Source organism: Heliconius melpomene, chromosome 19 (genome assembly GCF_056956725.1).
Source record: "Heliconius melpomene rosina isolate 202511_hmr_F chromosome 19, ASM5695672v1, whole genome shotgun sequence".
In the NCBI taxonomy this organism is placed as follows: domain Eukaryota; kingdom Metazoa; phylum Arthropoda; class Insecta; order Lepidoptera; family Nymphalidae; genus Heliconius; species Heliconius melpomene.
The window spans coordinates 15,237,586-15,255,193 of NC_140407.1; the positions used below are offsets into that span (position 1 = coordinate 15,237,586).

General features: G+C 33.1%; 2 protein-coding genes across 3 annotated transcripts; one reads left to right on the forward strand and one right to left on the reverse strand.

Moving 5' to 3' along the window:
• Positions 1-444: 444 nt before the first annotated feature.
• On the forward strand, positions 445-4,359 carry LOC146529007 (transmembrane protein 50A). Its single transcript, XM_085202557.1, has 4 exons — positions 445-639; positions 859-990; positions 1,910-2,045; positions 2,840-4,359. Exons 1-4 carry the CDS (start codon positions 544-546, stop codon positions 2,947-2,949), a joined length of 474 nt encoding a protein of 157 aa, XP_085058683.1. The 5' UTR covers positions 445-543; the 3' UTR covers positions 2,950-4,359.
• On the reverse strand, positions 3,969-17,391 carry Ndg (Nidogen). 2 transcript variants are annotated; one of them, XM_085202555.1, is made up of 7 exons: positions 14,428-15,278; positions 9,730-10,220; positions 7,304-9,639; positions 6,158-7,156; positions 5,902-6,076; positions 5,437-5,721; positions 3,969-4,918 (listed from the first exon to the last, which is right to left on the reverse strand). In XM_085202555.1, the coding sequence occupies exons 1-7, from the start codon at positions 14,602-14,604 to the stop codon at positions 4,702-4,704; spliced, it is 4,680 nt and encodes a 1,559-aa protein (XP_085058681.1). In that variant the 5' UTR covers positions 14,605-15,278; the 3' UTR covers positions 3,969-4,701. The 2 variants fall into 2 exon arrangements, with proteins under 2 accessions (XP_085058681.1, XP_085058682.1); XM_085202556.1 differs by lacking the exon at positions 3,969-4,918 and adding an exon at positions 17,182-17,391 and having other exon boundaries at positions 5,433-5,721; positions 14,428-14,621.
• Positions 17,392-17,608: the final 217 nt, after the last annotated feature.

Below are 17,608 nucleotides of genomic sequence, written 5' to 3' on the forward strand. Positions count from 1 at the left end.
TGCGCAAATAGAATTTTTCACTATTATGACTGTCGCCGGTCACGTAGTTAATACTTTGAGTAAGTATGAAACTATTGTATTATAGTAATAGTGTTCGAACAGTTATTTTTTTAAATTGTCCATTTTTGGTTTTATTTTTATATTAATTCAACAAATCTTGATGGAAAAAAAAGCATACATAAGAAAACGAAATGTATTTATGGTTATTTATTTATTCGTCGAAAACAAAATGCCTAAAATGTAAAATTACATTATTATTCTGGTCATTTTTCGTCTTGAAACATTCTTAATACAACTTGTTTCAAAATATGTATTCTTTGAAAACCTTTAGAAATAAACTGAATTAAATTACGATCATTATTTAAATTACATATAGTTTTAGTATAAGGTACTGATCTGAATATGTGTAACTATTATCTGTGGACCCTTTATGTTTTGACGTTGACGTATTCTGTTATTGTCCGTGTATTGTCAAATAAATTTGCTTTGCGATTTTTGATTAAATTATATTATTGTTTCGTAATTTCAAAATCTAATTCCAAAATGAGCTGCTTCGATAATATTACTATGCCAAGCTGCGTTTGGTTCGAAAGTGGAGAAAAGCGGAACATTCTAGCATCAATATTTGCTGGTCTACTGGTTTGTACTTGATGAATCACTTTCTTTAACTTGATCGTTTAATTTCTTCTTTAAAAAATATTTTACGTAATGAAATGAAAAAGATATATTTATTTATCATACTATTGCATTTGCGTGGATTAATTACTAGTAAAAGAATAATTGCTGGTGAAATGAGTAACGACACAAAGGAAAACAAATATCTATATTTTTTTTATCATTTGATTTTCAATATTCCAGTTTTTCACTGGATGGTGGTTCATCATTGATGCAGCATCAGTTTATCCTGGTGACCTACCCAATGCGGCTCATGTGTGTGGAGTGATGGCTACTCTATCACTACTTATGGTCAACTCTGTTTCTAACGCTCAGGTATTAATTTTTTTACTTCTTTTTTTTATTATAGTCTTATGAAGTTACTTTCATGTTTCTGAAGAGAATTTGGTAAAAGCGATTACATATACAGCCCCTGTATATATCATACCCCAGAATAGGGCCGCGGTTCAGTGTTTGACTGTTTTTGGTGATTGTTTGGGGCATGTTGACATGCCCTGCCCCATGTTTGGGGCATGTTCTGTATAGTGTTCATAAATGGAACAATTACTTTATATATTAATATGTCCTTCTGGCACACAACACGCTGCTAAGCTCAATAAAATTATAATTGATAAAGAGATTTAGTGAAGGTTGGGGCAAGTACTAAGTTTCTAGTAGGACTACTTAGCTGGGATATGTCTGTCAGATCAGTTACTCACTCAGTAAAAAAAAAATATTTATAGACTATACAATAATTATATGATGACTATACTAAACTATACAATAATTTATTTACTAATTTGAGTTACTTTTGTGTTCTAAGAACACATTATCGTGTTAAAGACAATAGCAATGGCAAACTAAAGTTTCAGTCAATTTAATAAAAGAATTATGTTAACAACATTATTTGTTCAATATAAATACAGTACTTTTTCATTTATGAACTAAATATAAAACAAACAAAAATGTTAAGAGAAATTTCCCAAAATATAATAATAAAAACTGCATTTAAATAAATAAAGGCATTTCTGAAACTAGCATGTACAAATCCACATAATATAAATAAAAAACTAAAAATATTGGTTTTAGGTTACTAGTACCTTGACAGGAGAGTGAAGAAATGAAAATTTAAATGTAAATAAATAGTTCACTTCCTCGAGAGTGGATCAATACCACAATCAGTTGCTTCTACAGTCACACTTTGTGCCACTGCACCACAACATCATTAATAGTAATTAATTATTACATATTTCAGGTAAGAGGAGAAACCTACACAGGTGGTTGTATGGGACCTCGTGGAGCTCGACTCTGGCTATTCCTAGGCTTCGTAGTAGGTTTTGCCTCTTTGATAGCAGCATGCTGGATATTGTTTGCTAACTATGTAAATGCAGGTAATGTTACTTTTATATTTCCAAAAGAGTTAACTAAATAATATTTTTTTAAGGCTGAAGACAGTTTTCGGTTTTGATTTTCATTTGAGGTTTTGAATTATTTTCATTTCCTTGCTGTGGTAAGGACAAACACATCAACTCATCATGTATACAAATAAATGCTAATATTATAAAGCTGAAATTTGTTTGATTGATTGACTTGATGTGAAAAAATATGTTTATTCCGATAAAGTAAAAATCGAACCCACAAACGTTGCGTTTACAACAACTGTTGAGTTGTTGTAAACTCAACAGAGCAACTGCTGAGTTTCTTGCCAGCTCTACTCAGCAGAACTGCCTTCGGAACCGGTGGTAGCTTTTTGTTCATATGTTCATTTGACGATTCAAAAGTGCTTATAATAATTGTCTATTTGAATAAAGAATATGTTGAATTTGAATTTTTACAGTCACATGCTGTGCCACTGCGCCGCAACAGCCTTTTCATAAGATAAAATATCTTTTTATATATTGTGGGATGCCGTCATGGTGCAGTGCCACCACCACCAGTGTGTGGACTGTAAACGCGACTATTGTGGGTTTGATTCCACTCAAGGAATTCAATCATTTAATATTTTTATTTCTTTACTCTGGTAACAAGACCAAGCGCATGTTTGATTTCTGCTACTTAACACGCAATGCTTCTATAATTTGCCGGGAGTAAATAAAGTGTGTCAATACTAGTATCCCTCTGCCCACCCTGCTGTATACAGAATACAGCATGAAGCTAAACAAAATTATTTTTTTACATTTAACAGGTAGCAGTAAACACACTTGGCCTGGAGTTAGTTTGTTTCTTCAAAATGCATTCATTTTCGGAGGATCCCTTGTGTTTAAATTTGGTCGTACAGAAGATGTATGGGGCTAAATGAGATTTAATAATGTTCTTATTTGATTATACTAAGAAACTAAGAATCTATAAAAGGTAAATCCCAATTATGTAATTTGAGTAATTTTGAGAAACTATATTTCAATAGCTACAATAGTAACGAGATTCAAATAAAAAAATTAAAGCAAAAGTAATTTAGATATGTATGTAGCTTTATATAATAAATGAATCTAATTTTTTTTTATTATTATTAGATGCTTAAATAAGTATGGAAATTAATAAAGAAATACCTACTTTGGTAATTTTTTATACCAATTCATTACAAATAAATATATTAAATTAAAAATTTACCAGATTACCTATTACTAAATTAATACCAGTCATTCCAAACAGATAAGAGGATAAATAATTACAAATTTTAAAAACATAATTGTCTTTTTTTGTTCTTAATTTTGTCTTGTTTACTTTAATGATTATGAAATATTTAATATAGTAATTAGCATATAATATTTTTTGTAGTATTATAATTGACTTAAAATTGTATAACTTTCTATTTAATAAATTAAATTTGAACTATAAGAATCTTAACACTAACAATTTTATATAATTCATACTAAAATGTTATTTTTCAATACAGATAATATATTAAAGAAAAAGAATTATGATTTATTATTAATAATGGATGTTAAATAATAAAGAAACTACTTAAATATTACTCAGAAATATTGATAAATATTCAACCAACTTTAAAATGTATTAATTTTTTCACACTAAAGATAATAAAATATTTAAGAAAACACATAAAATTTCCACAGACTATATAATAACCATTGATTATATACATTTTCTAATATATGTTGAAAATTTTGAGATTGTAGTTTGGCTCCTACTGGGGGTGTTGAAATGTTTTTTATTTCATCGGTCTGGTAATAAGGCGAAAGCGTAAGGCGCGGCATTGAATTGTACCGCTCAACACGCAATACCTCTAAAATTCTGCGCAAATTAGGGAAGTGCCCTAACACTAGGCTCCCAGGTCTTCTGCCTACTCTGCTATGTGTGGGATACAGCGTGAAGCTAAAAAAAGTTTGAGTTAATTCTATTATTAACATCCAATATTTAAAAATCTTTAAGACAATAGATAATGAATAAAAAAACAATAGAATTTTTTGTAAGTGATATATTTACATTTTACAATAAAAAGGTCATTGTTTTATAAATAAAACATTAGCACTGTATAATGTTACTATTTAAATAGTTTAGTTTCTAAGCTGTATTCACTCATGTGATTTAGTTTCTTTTGAATATGTATATATTTTTTAATATCTGTAAAAATAGCTTATATACTCGTAGTATATAGCTATAACTTATACAGGTTATTTTGCTTGTTATTTTCTTTTAATACACATGTATGAAATTAGCTCTTGAAATTAAAATATATATAATTAACACTTATTCAGTTTTATTTCATTTTATTATTAAATAACATTAAAGATTTTATTCTTACCTTTTTCATTTTGGCACCTCTTAAGTACAGATAAAAAAAATTATATAAAGTGTGTCATTTTTTATTATTACTAATCTATGGTAATAAATAATATGTAGATTTTATATAATTACAAAAAAAATGTATATAAAAACCCTCGGCTGGGATATAATAGAGAAGCTATATGATTTCCGTTTCTATTACTAACAAAAAAATCTATATAAATAGTGAAAGCGTTTTGTTCTTATTTTTCTGTGGCAATAAAATTATTCAGTGAAAATAAAATTATTATATCATATAAATAAAATTTAATTGGCATCCCCGCCGACGCAAGTCCTTCCTCCTTGACCGTCGGGGAGGCATATTTGATCTGGTTCACATTGACCGTTTCTATATTGACAGATATTACTCTGAGCTGGGCAGGATTCTGGGGCTACAGTGACACCGTACAAACGTCTTGAGGCTGTCGCAATAGGCACTTGCCCTTTGAGCTGCGTTAAGTTGTTTATATATTCTATTTTTAACCTAAATGTTAAAAAAATGGGATAAGATTTTGAAATTTACATATGTAGTTACTAGTATCTATGATATTATATTTGTCTATAGTTACAAGTATAATTCTCACTTAGTGAGATATTTCCCCCGATCGATTAAATGACAATCTTCGTGAAATTTCCCTAAAAATCGGTTTATATTTCTATCCGTCGTGGCGGGCCTTGTGCCCCCCTACAAGGGAGTGACTGTAACGCGATGGTTGTGTGCAAACCCCACGCGAAGAAAGGAAATATTTTCTTAAATTTATCCGTTTCTTCGCTCTGGTAACGAGGCAAAAGCGCGGCGCTGAGTTACGCCACTTAACACGGAATGCCTTCAGAATTCGGCGGAAAGTGGAGAACCGAGTGTGTTAACACTATGTTCCCTCTGCCTACCCTGCTGTGTACGGGATACAGTGTGAATCAGATTTTTTAATATTTCTATTATACATATTGCCAATTTTCAGAAAACTTATTTTTTTTTGTGATTTAAACTTGTAAGATACTCACGTTTTCCAGTCACTCCAATAATAATTGTCACCATTGATTGCCAAACCAAATGGATAGGAGCAGTTACTGGCAATTATTTCACTTTCCAACGTATCGATGCTAACACATTTTATGTTAAAGAAACCAGCGTCTGTGAAGCACAACCTGTCTCTAGACCAATCAATTGCTAAAGAATTAGGCAGTTTCACTTCAGTCTTGTCTAGGAAGATGCCACGTTGTGAACCGTCCATGTTAGCCCACTCTATTTTAGGCCCACCGCGATTCCAGTCAGTCCAAAATATTTTACTGTAATAAATTAATAATATTAATTTTTAAAAGGTAGATGTTAACTATAAAAGATGTAGAAAAAGATTATATAATATTTATTTATATCTGGAGAAGTTTCCTACCAATAATCTAATGATAAAATTAAAGAAAAATTAACTTTAAATATTTATTAATATGCCAAAAAATTATCTTATATACCCTTTTCCTGGATGCACTGCAATGCCACGAGGGTTAAGTATACCCTCTTTACGGAATAATACTTTTCTTATTTTAGTGTCTAAGTTTGCTACTTCAATTGAAAGTTTCTTTGAGTCTGTCCAAAATATATTTCTCGCTGCCCAATCTACTGACAGCCCCTCCGGCGACTGAACATCTAAAAATACGAAAACAATTAAAATATTTAAAAAAAAAAGAAGTTAACTATTATACAAAAAATGCTCAAAAAGGGGCTTACCATATGGTAAAAATTGTTCAAAGTCGGAACCGTCATACGAAGCTCTCTTTATTGCTCCCCCACCGACATCACCCCAATAGATTTTTCCCGTCAAACAATCAACGTCGATGCCAACGGCTATCTGATAAATGGCACTGTTAAATGGAGTTGCGAATTCTCTGGGAGTTACTTTAAAAGGCACACGATAAACTGATGCTCCGTCACTTGCTACTAAAAAGTTTCCGGCCTGTCTAGGATTTAATTCGCAGTTAGTCCCGTTGCCATTGTACCCTGTGTTACATTCACATTCATAGCCGTTTCTCGTCTTCAGGCACGAAGCATGAATATCGCAAAGATAGATGTTAGTTTTACAGTTTAATTCGGGATCACACCTATACCCATCTCCTGAATATCCTTCCCGACATATGCACTGATAAGTCGACTCAGTTGGTGTACAAACTGCATTAGGATTACAGTCATTTGCAACATCACAGGTTTTGCCTAATGGTACGCATTTGGAAATACCTTCACCTTCGAAACCTTCATCACAACGACAATAATTGACCTCTAATGTTGTATCAAACAAGCAAGACGCATGTTCTGCACACACGGCTCCATTGCACAATTGTCCATCTGGTATACAAGCGTCATTTTCATCTTTAACAAAACCTTCAATGCACTGACATACATATTCCCCGGTATTGTCTTCTGGTCGACATTCTGCATTGTATTCACAATCTGAATTATTAGTACAACTGAAGTTAGGTCGGCATCTGTATCCATCACCGTGGTATCCAGAATCGCAAACGCAGATGAGCTCCGCGGCAGCTGTTCCAACGCAGTGCGCGTTGGGACCGCAAGAACAACTTGACCCTGACCGTTCAATGCACTCGTAAGCGTCACCTTCATATCCCTCAGGACAAACACAGTGGCCTATAGTTTGATCATTTGTCAAGTATGAATCAGATAAAAACGAACATATCGCATTTGGTGGACAATCAGCATCAGCAGAACATGTAACTGAAAACAATAAAAATTATATAAGAGAAATCATTTTTAAGCATTCCTTAAAGTTAGTCAGAATTACCTTCACATACAGTTGCTTTAACAATACGGGTATGTATGGCTTTCTTAGTAGCCTTCAATTAGTAGAATGTGCAAACTTACTTGAAGAATCGCCATTTTCATCTACTTCTGGTTCGGTATAGCTATCTATACGACATAAATCATTTTCTTCATATTTGGTAAGTGAATAGCCAGGTGGACAAATACATCCATAGACATCACAATGTGGCAACACATATGTCTCATTATACTCAGCCTCGGCAAGTGGAGTGGTTGGGTCCGGAGTATTAACAACTACTCTATTGGGTTTTGTAACTTCTTCTGTTACGGTTCCATGGCTTTGCGAAGGTTCATATTCAGATAATGGATAAGACTCAGGTTCTGTAACGTGATCAGCTTCCGGTGTTTGTTCTGGTGATGGATTTTGTTCTTGTGGTGGATATTGTCCTTGCCCTGGATATTGTTCTTGTGAGGGATATTGTCCTTGTGATGGAAATTGTTCTTGTGGTGGATATTGTTCTTGTGGTGGATATTGTTCTTGTGGGGGATATTGTTCTTGTGGGGGATATTGTCCTTGTGATGGAAATTGTTCTTGTGGTGGATATTGTCCTTGTGGGGGATATTGTTCGTGTGGGGGATATTGTCCTTGTGGGGGATATTGTCCTTGTGGGGGATATTGTCCTTGGGGGGGATATTGTTCTTGTGGGGGATATTGTCCTTGTGGGGGATATTGTCCTTGTGGGGGATATTGTCCTTGGGGGGGATATTGTTCTTGTGGTGGATATTGTTCTTGTGGGGGATATTGTTCTTGTGAGGGATATTGTTCCTGTGTGGGATATTGCTCTTGTGGTGGATTTTGTCCTTGTTGGGGATATGGTTCTGGTTCTAATACTTGGTGTTGATCCGGAAGTGATTTTCGATCCTGATCTAGTCCTTGTTTTGGTACCTGTTCTGATACCTGTTCTGATACCTGTTCTTCTTCTGGCTCTGGTTTTGACCTTTCTGTTATTTCTCTTTGTTGGTCAATATCTTCAATGCAATAGCTTCCATCGCCTATATATCCTGGATTACATTCACATCGGTAACTATTAGATTCTTCATAAAAACTACAATGAGCATAAGGAGAGCAATTGCAAGATTCGACAGCCCGCCAACATCTTTGACCATCTCCAGTATAACCAGGCTTGCACACACAAAAAGCTTCTTCGGCTGGGTTATCTATACACTGTGCATTGGAATCACAGATCTTATCCCGACAGCGTGATACATAGTTGCAAGTAACACCATTTCCTTCATAACTATCATGACATTTACATTGAAATCCACCATCGAAATTGTAACAGTCAGCGTTTACATCACAGTTATGAGTGGATGCTTCACATTCGTCTATATCTACACAAATATTTGACTCTCCATAGTAAATACTAGTGAAACCTGGTTGACATACACAAGCGAACGAATCACCTCTTGCAACACACGTACTATGCGGACCACATGAATCACGTCCCTCAACACATGGATCTAGGTGGTCATTAGAAATTATTTTATTGCTAGAACCATATCTAACAATGTTATCCCTGGATTCATACCCCAGATAATTTTTAATGACTTTCAACGTTAACGGGGCTGAATCTTCCTCTGAGGGTGGTGCATATTTGCAAGGATTGAATACAAATGTTTGAGATACTATTTGCTCATATTTTTGACCTGTTATTTTATTTGTAAATATACGATTTGAAACGCTGTGTATTTGTCCAGGATCTATAGCAGTGTACTGTTCCTCGAATTCAGTTATCTCCAACCTAGTACCGGGGAGTACGTTTGGGATAGTACCACGTATATCTGCGTCCAACGTCAATTGATCAAACACATCGTGCCCAATAAATTCTTGGCTAAGTATTACTCTATCTTTAGTTTCAGGGAAGTATATATCAGCTGTATGATTAAAAAAGCCACCCGTCAGTTGATATCCATTTTTAGCTAAGCCGGATGGTTTGGCAAACAACCATCCAATAGCTCCCCCTAGAGTGTTTAAAAGCTGTAGACTACTTCCTAGAGACTGTGGTGCCTGTGAAAGTGCCGTGTAGGTTCTTCCGTCGGCTAAAACAATGTACGCTTGGATGTCAACATCATTAAGATTTACATTGTTTATAATACCATTTAACTTTCCGTGTACCCTCAATGGTACATCGTTTTTAATACACGATTTTCCATTTCCATAAAAGCCCTCATTGCATTGGCAACATATTCCAGCTTGATAATCTACACATTTTGCCTGCAAGTGGCAAACGCTCGGACCACTCTGCGCACAAGTTTTGGTCTCTTCTTCAATTTCAACTTCATTTTCATCATACTGGTCTGGTACAGCCACAGTGCCGTTTATTGAGATATTTCCCACCCGAAAAAGATATATTCCTGGTTCTTGTGTATTCGACCACCTAAAATATTAAAAGTTAGTTAATAAAAACTTAATTTAACTTAGTCTAAATAGTAAGCTTAGTACGATGTATTATATATACTAAACTTACGAAACAACATTTCTTATTTGATGACTACCAGAGCCTCTTAAAGTGAAAAGCCGCCCATCGTCTGCTATGAAACCAGCTTGAGCTTTAGCATCTGGCAAGCTGCCGGGCCGAGTCTCCTTTTGTACCCATTGTATTTCTCTCTCTGGATACAAGAGTTGCACAAAAGATTCTGTGCCATTGCTTATTACTGCTATTTGGAAGCTATTTTTGCGGTCTTGCCATTGCTTGCTCGCGTACGTCACGTCTATCCACGAGGCTATGAAAACACTTGTTGGTCTAAAATCGTAATAATCGTGGAAGTTATTCTGCACAATATCTTCTGCTTTGGTTAATACGTGAGACTCGTTTGTTTCTCTATAGTATACCTCGCCAGATTCTGAAGTGTCGACGTTGGAGTAAAATGCTGCTATCGATGGATACGGCAGAGGAAATTCAGCATTGAGGAAACTTGGTATGTCTGCCCTGAATGATAATATTCCATAATTGTTTACCTGAAATATAAAAAAAAAACACATTTTATAAAATTAGTTTTATCTTAAGCTAACACATTTAACCTATTTTTTTCATATTGAGCACGAAGCGACTATCTAAGACTATAGTTGCATAAGACAGAACACATAGTTGGAGGTATGAATGTTCTGAATGCAGCTAAAGATAAAATATTTTAGTTTTTTATACTCATATAGTCTTTCCAATTCATAAAACTAAAAATGACTAGCAAAAAATCAACAATGAAGTGCTAATTTAAATTACTTGATACGTTTATAAGAATATTTATTAATACATAAATATATATTATGTTTTTAGATCTCAAATAGTTCAGCATAGCAGGTTAGGTAGAGGGAACCTTATGTTAAGGCTCTCCGTTCTCTAATTTTTAGCCGAATTCGGAGATTGTGTTAAATGGCGAAGCTCAATGCCACGTTTCGTATTATAAGAGCGGGTAATAAAAATAATAAAAAAATAAGTTAGCTTCACGCTATATCCCGCACACACGAGGGTAGGCAGAGGGAACCTAGTGTTAAGACACTCCATTCCTCACTTTCCGCCGAATTCTAGAGATTTTGCCTGTAGACAGGCACTCAAATTACTCTCAGTGCCTATACCTATAGACATATTGTGTAAATCTATATATATAAAAGGACTTGTCCTCACTGACTGAGGTAAGACGCACGCACAGCAGTAACCGCTAATGGTAGAAACATGAAATTTGGACAGATGTTTACTTTCGTAATCTGGACATCCACTAAGAAGGGATTTTGAAAAATTTTAACCCTAAAGGGGTGAAATAGGGGTTCAAAGTTTGTATGGAAAAAAAATTAAATCTGCACCGATTTTAATAAAATTTGAAATTTAGATTTTTAAAAGTATTTAATTGAACACGTGTTTCATGGTTTTCTAGAATTCACCCCCTAAGGGTGCAAATAAGGGGTTGAAAGTTTGTATGGAAAAATCTTTAAATCGCCACCGATTTTTATAAAATTTGAAATTTAGACTCTTAAAAATATTTCATTGAATATATGTTTCATGGGTTATTAGAATTCACCCCCTAAATACGCAAGTGAAGCTGCGCGCGTCCGCTAGTATTGTATAATTATTACAGATCTCTTGCGTAATAATTATTAAGTAAGTATACTTACATAGTAAAATATGTTTTTTGATTAGGTACGAGAACACACGCTGTGACCCCACCGATAACAATATCGAATGCTTAGGCACCTACTGAGGTCTTGACATTTGCTTAACTTCAGATAACAACACAAAAATTTCTAAGCTAAATATAATACATTCATAATATTATAATAGTCCTGTTGATACTATGTAGATATTTGGCCTTTTACTTATTTTTTTTTTGGAAAAAAAAGGATGAGGGCGACTGTATACGTAACAAGTTGTGAGTTCTCGAGAAAATTAAATATTTAATATTTCGAGGTAAAAGCACGCCTCTGAGTTCTGCCATTCAACATGCAATGCCTCCAGAAATCGGAAAGAGAGGAACGGCAGTGTTTTATATGAATGGAATATCTTAACACTAGATCCCAGATGCCCTCTGCCTCCCATGCAATATACGGCATAATGCCTTAACTAAAAATAAAGTATATAATAATAGTTCTCTTCATACTACTTTGTAGATGTTCACGTTTAACTCTAATTGTTATTTTTTTTATTAAAATATTCGACTGAAATAGTTGACTAAATGACAGGTTCCCACAGTCCAGATTACCTAATTATTATTTATTATAAAAATTTACACTTATCATAACAATTATTATAAAATATTTGTATATTTAAGTTACTTATTTGCAAATGTGTTATAGTTCATACAATTACAGTTTAATTTTTAACAAGGTCAATATGTTCTTCTTTTGTGATTTGATTTAAGTTTCATTCATTTTTCAGTAATTTTTTTAAAGATAGACCTAATATTTGATGTCAATTTCAGCTTCATACCTCCACGCGTTCTCAAGATTAATGGACTAGACTGACGGACAGATGGACAACAAAGCGATCCTATAAGGGTACCGTTTTTACCTTTTGAGATACGGAACCCTAAAAACGATATCACAAAACAATCATCTGTCATCGAATCTATCGACATGTACTACGAACAAGCTCTCAAATACAGCATTGTATAAGGAAGAACCGTGAATGTAAATAAAATAAAATATAGAATTATTTTAACAATGGTAAATAATTTAATATTAATTTTGCGAATCTTCATTTAGTGCAATTTTGATAAGAGTGCAGCGGAACACGTGGGCGGAGGACACTCGGGCAATGACTTCTGATTAGTCCTAAAGTTATTGATATTAGATCAAACTAATGTAGGGCGTAATAATGTCGCAGTGGCACAGTGGCCGACTGTAAACGCATTGGTTGTGGGTTCGATTCTTACTGAGAGTGATTCCCCGGAGTAAGATGGTTTTTGGTTGAATTTTGTCATGTAACACGTAATACCCTGGATTCGGAAACGGAAAACAGAGTATCTTATCACTAGGTGCCTGCATCATAAAGCTGAAAAAATTATGACTTAAATTTACATAAAAATCTCTTCGGAACCATCCGCTTCCTGCCAACCTCTTTAGGTAATTATAAATTATTCATTAATAAATGACGACCATTAGAAATGAACAAACCTAATTTGTTTGTTTTATCTAATACACTGTCTATTGTCCTAACAATTATAATTTCGGACGTTGTTCCATTTCAATTAACTCGAGCACGTGTAAATAACGGAAGTAAGGATTAGCATACAAAGATTTGAATTTGAAATTTTTTGATACCACCGCCTTTTAACCTTCTAAGTACCATAATACATATGTATAAAAGAAATAATTTGAATAGAAAATATGTGGACTTTGCGAACGCTTCATCATATTGTATATGAATTTGCTTAAATAAATTACATAATTATAATATAACAAAATTGACAAAGTTATAAAAGAACCATATGAGTTATATTTTCTGGAACCTTTAATCCTTTATTGTTACAGTTTTACATATATAAAGTTCTATTTCATACACCTTAGTTAACTAACTGCCAAACCACTAACCGACATTTAAGTTTAAGAAACTTTCAGGTTTTATAAAGAACGAAGGTCTGGCAATCATTGGCTCTTGGTATAGGACCATATTAAACTAAATTTGCTATTAAAATAAAAAATACATCAATAATTAAGATAAAAATTATCTTATCTTTTAAGTCAGAACACTTTAATATGTGACATTTCGGAGTTTATAGTTGACAAGCATTTTGACTTAGAGATATTAATATATACGAGATATATAGATAACATTAATATTTTATATATTTAGAAAATAATTTCTAAGGTCACCTCATTTCTAAATTATACCCAACTTTCATATATTATTAGCTTGCAATGACAAAATAAATACATTTGGCACACGACGGCGTGCGATAGTAAAAATGCATATAATATAAACAAACGTCCGTTCATTATTTGTATTTCGGGATTTCCACTTTCTTTATTTTCGTCGACACTTTACCCAAACTATTTCTGAGAAACAGTGGGACGTAAAAATGTGTATCATTTCCAAAAATAAGAATCTTTATTATCAAAATAAATAATCGATAGCTTACGTACTAATTATTTATTAACAATTATAATTTTATTATAGCATGTCATCTTTAATACAAAATGTTTTTTTTTAAATTAAACTAAAAAGTAACTTAAAGATTTCAAAAGTTTCTAAAAGACGAAGTATGGTAAATTTATTTATCTTCGTTATTAAAATATTTTACATTTATCAATATTATGATATCATTTCGAAGAAAACTGATGGGGTCATTATTCTACGTCAGCTTTTGATACTGGGCATTTACATAGGCTAGGAATTCGAATTTAACAGATAATAAACAATGTTTAAAAAGATTTTTTGATAAAATCTCACTCTATTTACAATAGAGAAAAAAATATTAGGATAAGCTCCAAATTATTTCAATTAACTTTTACTTCTGAATTACTCATTTTTTTGAAATGACATGAAACAATTTAACAAAAACCACCGGCACTAAACACGTACTTAATGTATTAAAATTGGGCGGAAAGTTATGAGAACGGAGTGTACTATCACTTCTCCTACCCTGCTATATACAATCAAACCTGACTAACTTAATCAAAAATTTGATCCTACCCTACGAAACTTAGCAATTAAAAAAAACAAAAGCTAACTTACATATATATTTTCGTATGTCTCTCCAAAGAACAAAATGGGCACGTTCAGCTTAATTTCCGGTGAAGAAACCGAGGAACCTCGTGGCAGCCTCTGGTCCACGCCATGGCCGTGAGGGTAGAACTGATCGCGCGTGATCGCGCCCGCGCCCGCGATGAGAAACAGGACGCCCAGCCACATCGCGAACTGGCTTTAGACTGATGTGTTGATGCTTTAATTATGTGTCGTTTTGCTTTGTGGTGGTTTTTAGTTAAATAGTTGGGAATATTTTAATGTGTAATAGTTTTAATTTAACTTTTTTTTAGATAAATTTAGAGATTTTCTTTTTTCGTTTAAATTCGGATTTATTTAATTTGAGGTGGCTTTTTATCACTATAAAAAAGGCTGCAAAGCATTCGAAGTTTTCATGTTTAATATTAAGTTATAATGTTTAATAATATGAACCACTAAAGTTGAAAGGCCAAATTTAACTTAAGTCTTTTGGCCTGTGAGGGAGTGTAAAGGAGTCATAGTACTTCGAAGTTTTTTTTAAAAAAATTCTACGAAAAAAATAAAAAAATCCGGAAGTTTCTATTTTACCTATATATATAGTCCACACAAATAAAAGTTCGGGTGACAACTAGTTAATCTATAATACTATAACAGTAAGGCTGTAAAACGCTCAAAAATAAATAATTAAAATCTAAGAACAAGGAACGCGTTACGACATTTCTCGTAAACACAATATAGGTTAATCACCGTCGGTTAGTTTTACTGTTCGGAGAACACTTAAGCATGGCTGATAAATAGGAAGGAAGCTTTAAATGTCTAAAATGTTAGGTTAATCTTATTACGTTTTAAGCAGCGGAAATTATTTTTTCTGAAATGGTTAAAATGTTTATTAAATTTATTTACTTATTCTTAAATTTTGAGTGACGGAATTCAACGCCGCACTATGCCTTGGTACCAGAGCAGAGTTTCCCCGATTGGAATTCGAACCCGCAATCGTCGCGTTTAGTCACACACTTGTACCACCGGACCACGACGGCCTCAGTGTTACACATAATGTTTCTTATTATTTAAAAACTTATAGGCTTATGTAAATAAATGTTTATAAACCGCGAAGTACAAAATCTTATCAATGAAAGATAAGTGTCGTTAGGTTGGTCATTACTCTAACTTTTAACCTCAACTATGAATTTCGATTGTAATACGTAAGTTCCATAAGACCCATCCTTTTATACCACGGTTTTGTGTCCTAATCAAATTAAAATATAATAATTAAAGTGTATGGACACAGTGCCCAAGGTTTTAACACAGCTAAGGTACCCTAGGGTGCATCGAAACGATGAAAGTGATGTCATATAGCCTACATATCTCGACCAAAAATGGGATATCCAACATGAAAAGATGTTTTTCTATTAGATTTGTGAAAAGAAGAGAAGAAACAACTTTACCTATTTCTTCTCTTCAACTTCATTATATTGATATACCACGACACCAAAGCGAAGAAATGAAAGTATTAAATATTTAATTTCCTCGAGTGGGAAAAGCCACCTGTCGCCCTTATAGTCACACTTTGTGCTCCTGGCCACAACTTTTAATATATAAACATAATTATGATTTTATATGTAACAATGGCATTCGGGATACGAATCCAGGAACGACGGCAATCAGGTCTATTCCAACCATTATTAAATCACCTAATTATTTAGTTTAATACAATACTTTAATCAACGATAGGTCATTAACTGTTGATGCATAATGACCTACTTAATACTATATTGTCGTTTGCTTTATTATATGTTTATTTATACATAGTTAAACATAGATTATAATAATAATAATACACTTTATTGTATACTACAAAAAATACAGGAAAATAAAAGAAATATAAGAAAAAACAGAAGGAAATGTACAGCTGGCGGTGTTATCGCTATAAGCGATGGTGTAGGAATACTTAGAAAGAACGGTAGGCGGTGTATATACAATATACATACATAAACTCATACTTAAAAATATAGATAAATAAAACCATACATATATATATCATACGAGTTACATAAAAACTGAAATAGTTCTTTTAGGTAAAAAGGGGTTGCAGGATTAAACAGCACACAGTAAAGAATATGTAATATATGAGTATTCCTGCGAAGTCTAATAGGAAGCCAAGAGTTATTTATTATTTATACACAAGATTTTTTAAGTACAGCCCAGGGAACTGATTTTAGAAAAAAAATATGTAACAGTAATACTCGTACATATTAACAATGGATGTACTGTTAAAAAATGAATATGTTTAAGCAATAATAATGCATAAAATAAGCATGTCCGATAAAAATCCCAGGAAATTGGGTATTTTAATAGTTCGTTCCCCCGGGAGGGAATCCCACTCATTATCGTCGCGATGATAATCAGACACTGTGCCATAATGGTCTCAATGAATTCTAGCACAATGTTCAGTTTTTTTATTTGAACGTCCATTAATCTAAGTAATCGTTTCCAAGTGCGAAAATATCTTCCCCAATTTGTGGGTCGGCAACCTCGCGATGCACGCCGCCTTGGCATCTTGCCCCGAAATAAAACTTTCAATTCTCCATTATTTCTAAAATAATAACCGTATAACGTATATAAAATCTATTTCACGATATCAATAATAATTGAAATCTTTACTTTCTTTTTAGATTTATAGCACTTACAGTTTTTTTAACTAATTAAAATTAATCTCAAGATAAATGATCTTGACAGACGCAGTATAGGTAAGGGTTCCATTTTTACCTTTTGAGGTACGGAATCCTAAAAATGTTGAAGGGGAACGGGCGGGCCGTGCCCATATCAGAATATTCTGGTCAAAAACCTTGGTCTCCCTGGTCACCTTTTCCAACACAAAATTACATTTACTCAAAAATATCACTTCGAAACTAAAGTCAAGGATTTCTCCCTTAAAAAAATTCTCTACGTCCATGCCTGTTATTTTTAGAGAAAGACCTAAAGATAAATAAACAGTATAAGGCATTAAATTTTAAATATATAGGTAACTTATTACACTACCACAACGTAACAATTTCCCTGTAAAAAATATTTATAACATATTATTTATTCATTACATAAATTTATTTATTAAGTAATTTAAATAACAATTTCTTAAACTAAAACATGTATCCACAAGAAAGAAGCTAGAAAATTCGTGATGTTTTTACAATTA

Coding starts and splice junctions, on each gene's coding strand:
- LOC146529007 (XM_085202557.1), top strand. CDS start 544: ATGAGCTGCTTCGATAATATTACTATGCCAAGCTGCGTTTGGTTCGAA. Junction 640..858: donor CAATATTTGCTGGTCTACTG/GTTTGTACTTGA, acceptor TCAATATTCCAG/TTTTTCACTGGATGGTGGTT. Junction 991..1,909: donor ACTCTGTTTCTAACGCTCAG/GTATTAATTTTT, acceptor TACATATTTCAG/GTAAGAGGAGAAACCTACAC.
- Ndg (XM_085202555.1), bottom strand. CDS start 14,604: ATGTGGCTGGGCGTCCTGTTTCTCATCGCGGGCGCGGGCGCGATCACG. Junction 10,221..14,427: donor AGACATACGAAAATATATAT/GTAAGTTAGCTT, acceptor TTTATATTTCAG/GTAAACAATTATGGAATATT. Junction 6,077..6,157: donor TGAACAATTTTTACCATATG/GTAAGCCCCTTT, acceptor TCGTATTTTTAG/ATGTTCAGTCGCCGGAGGGG.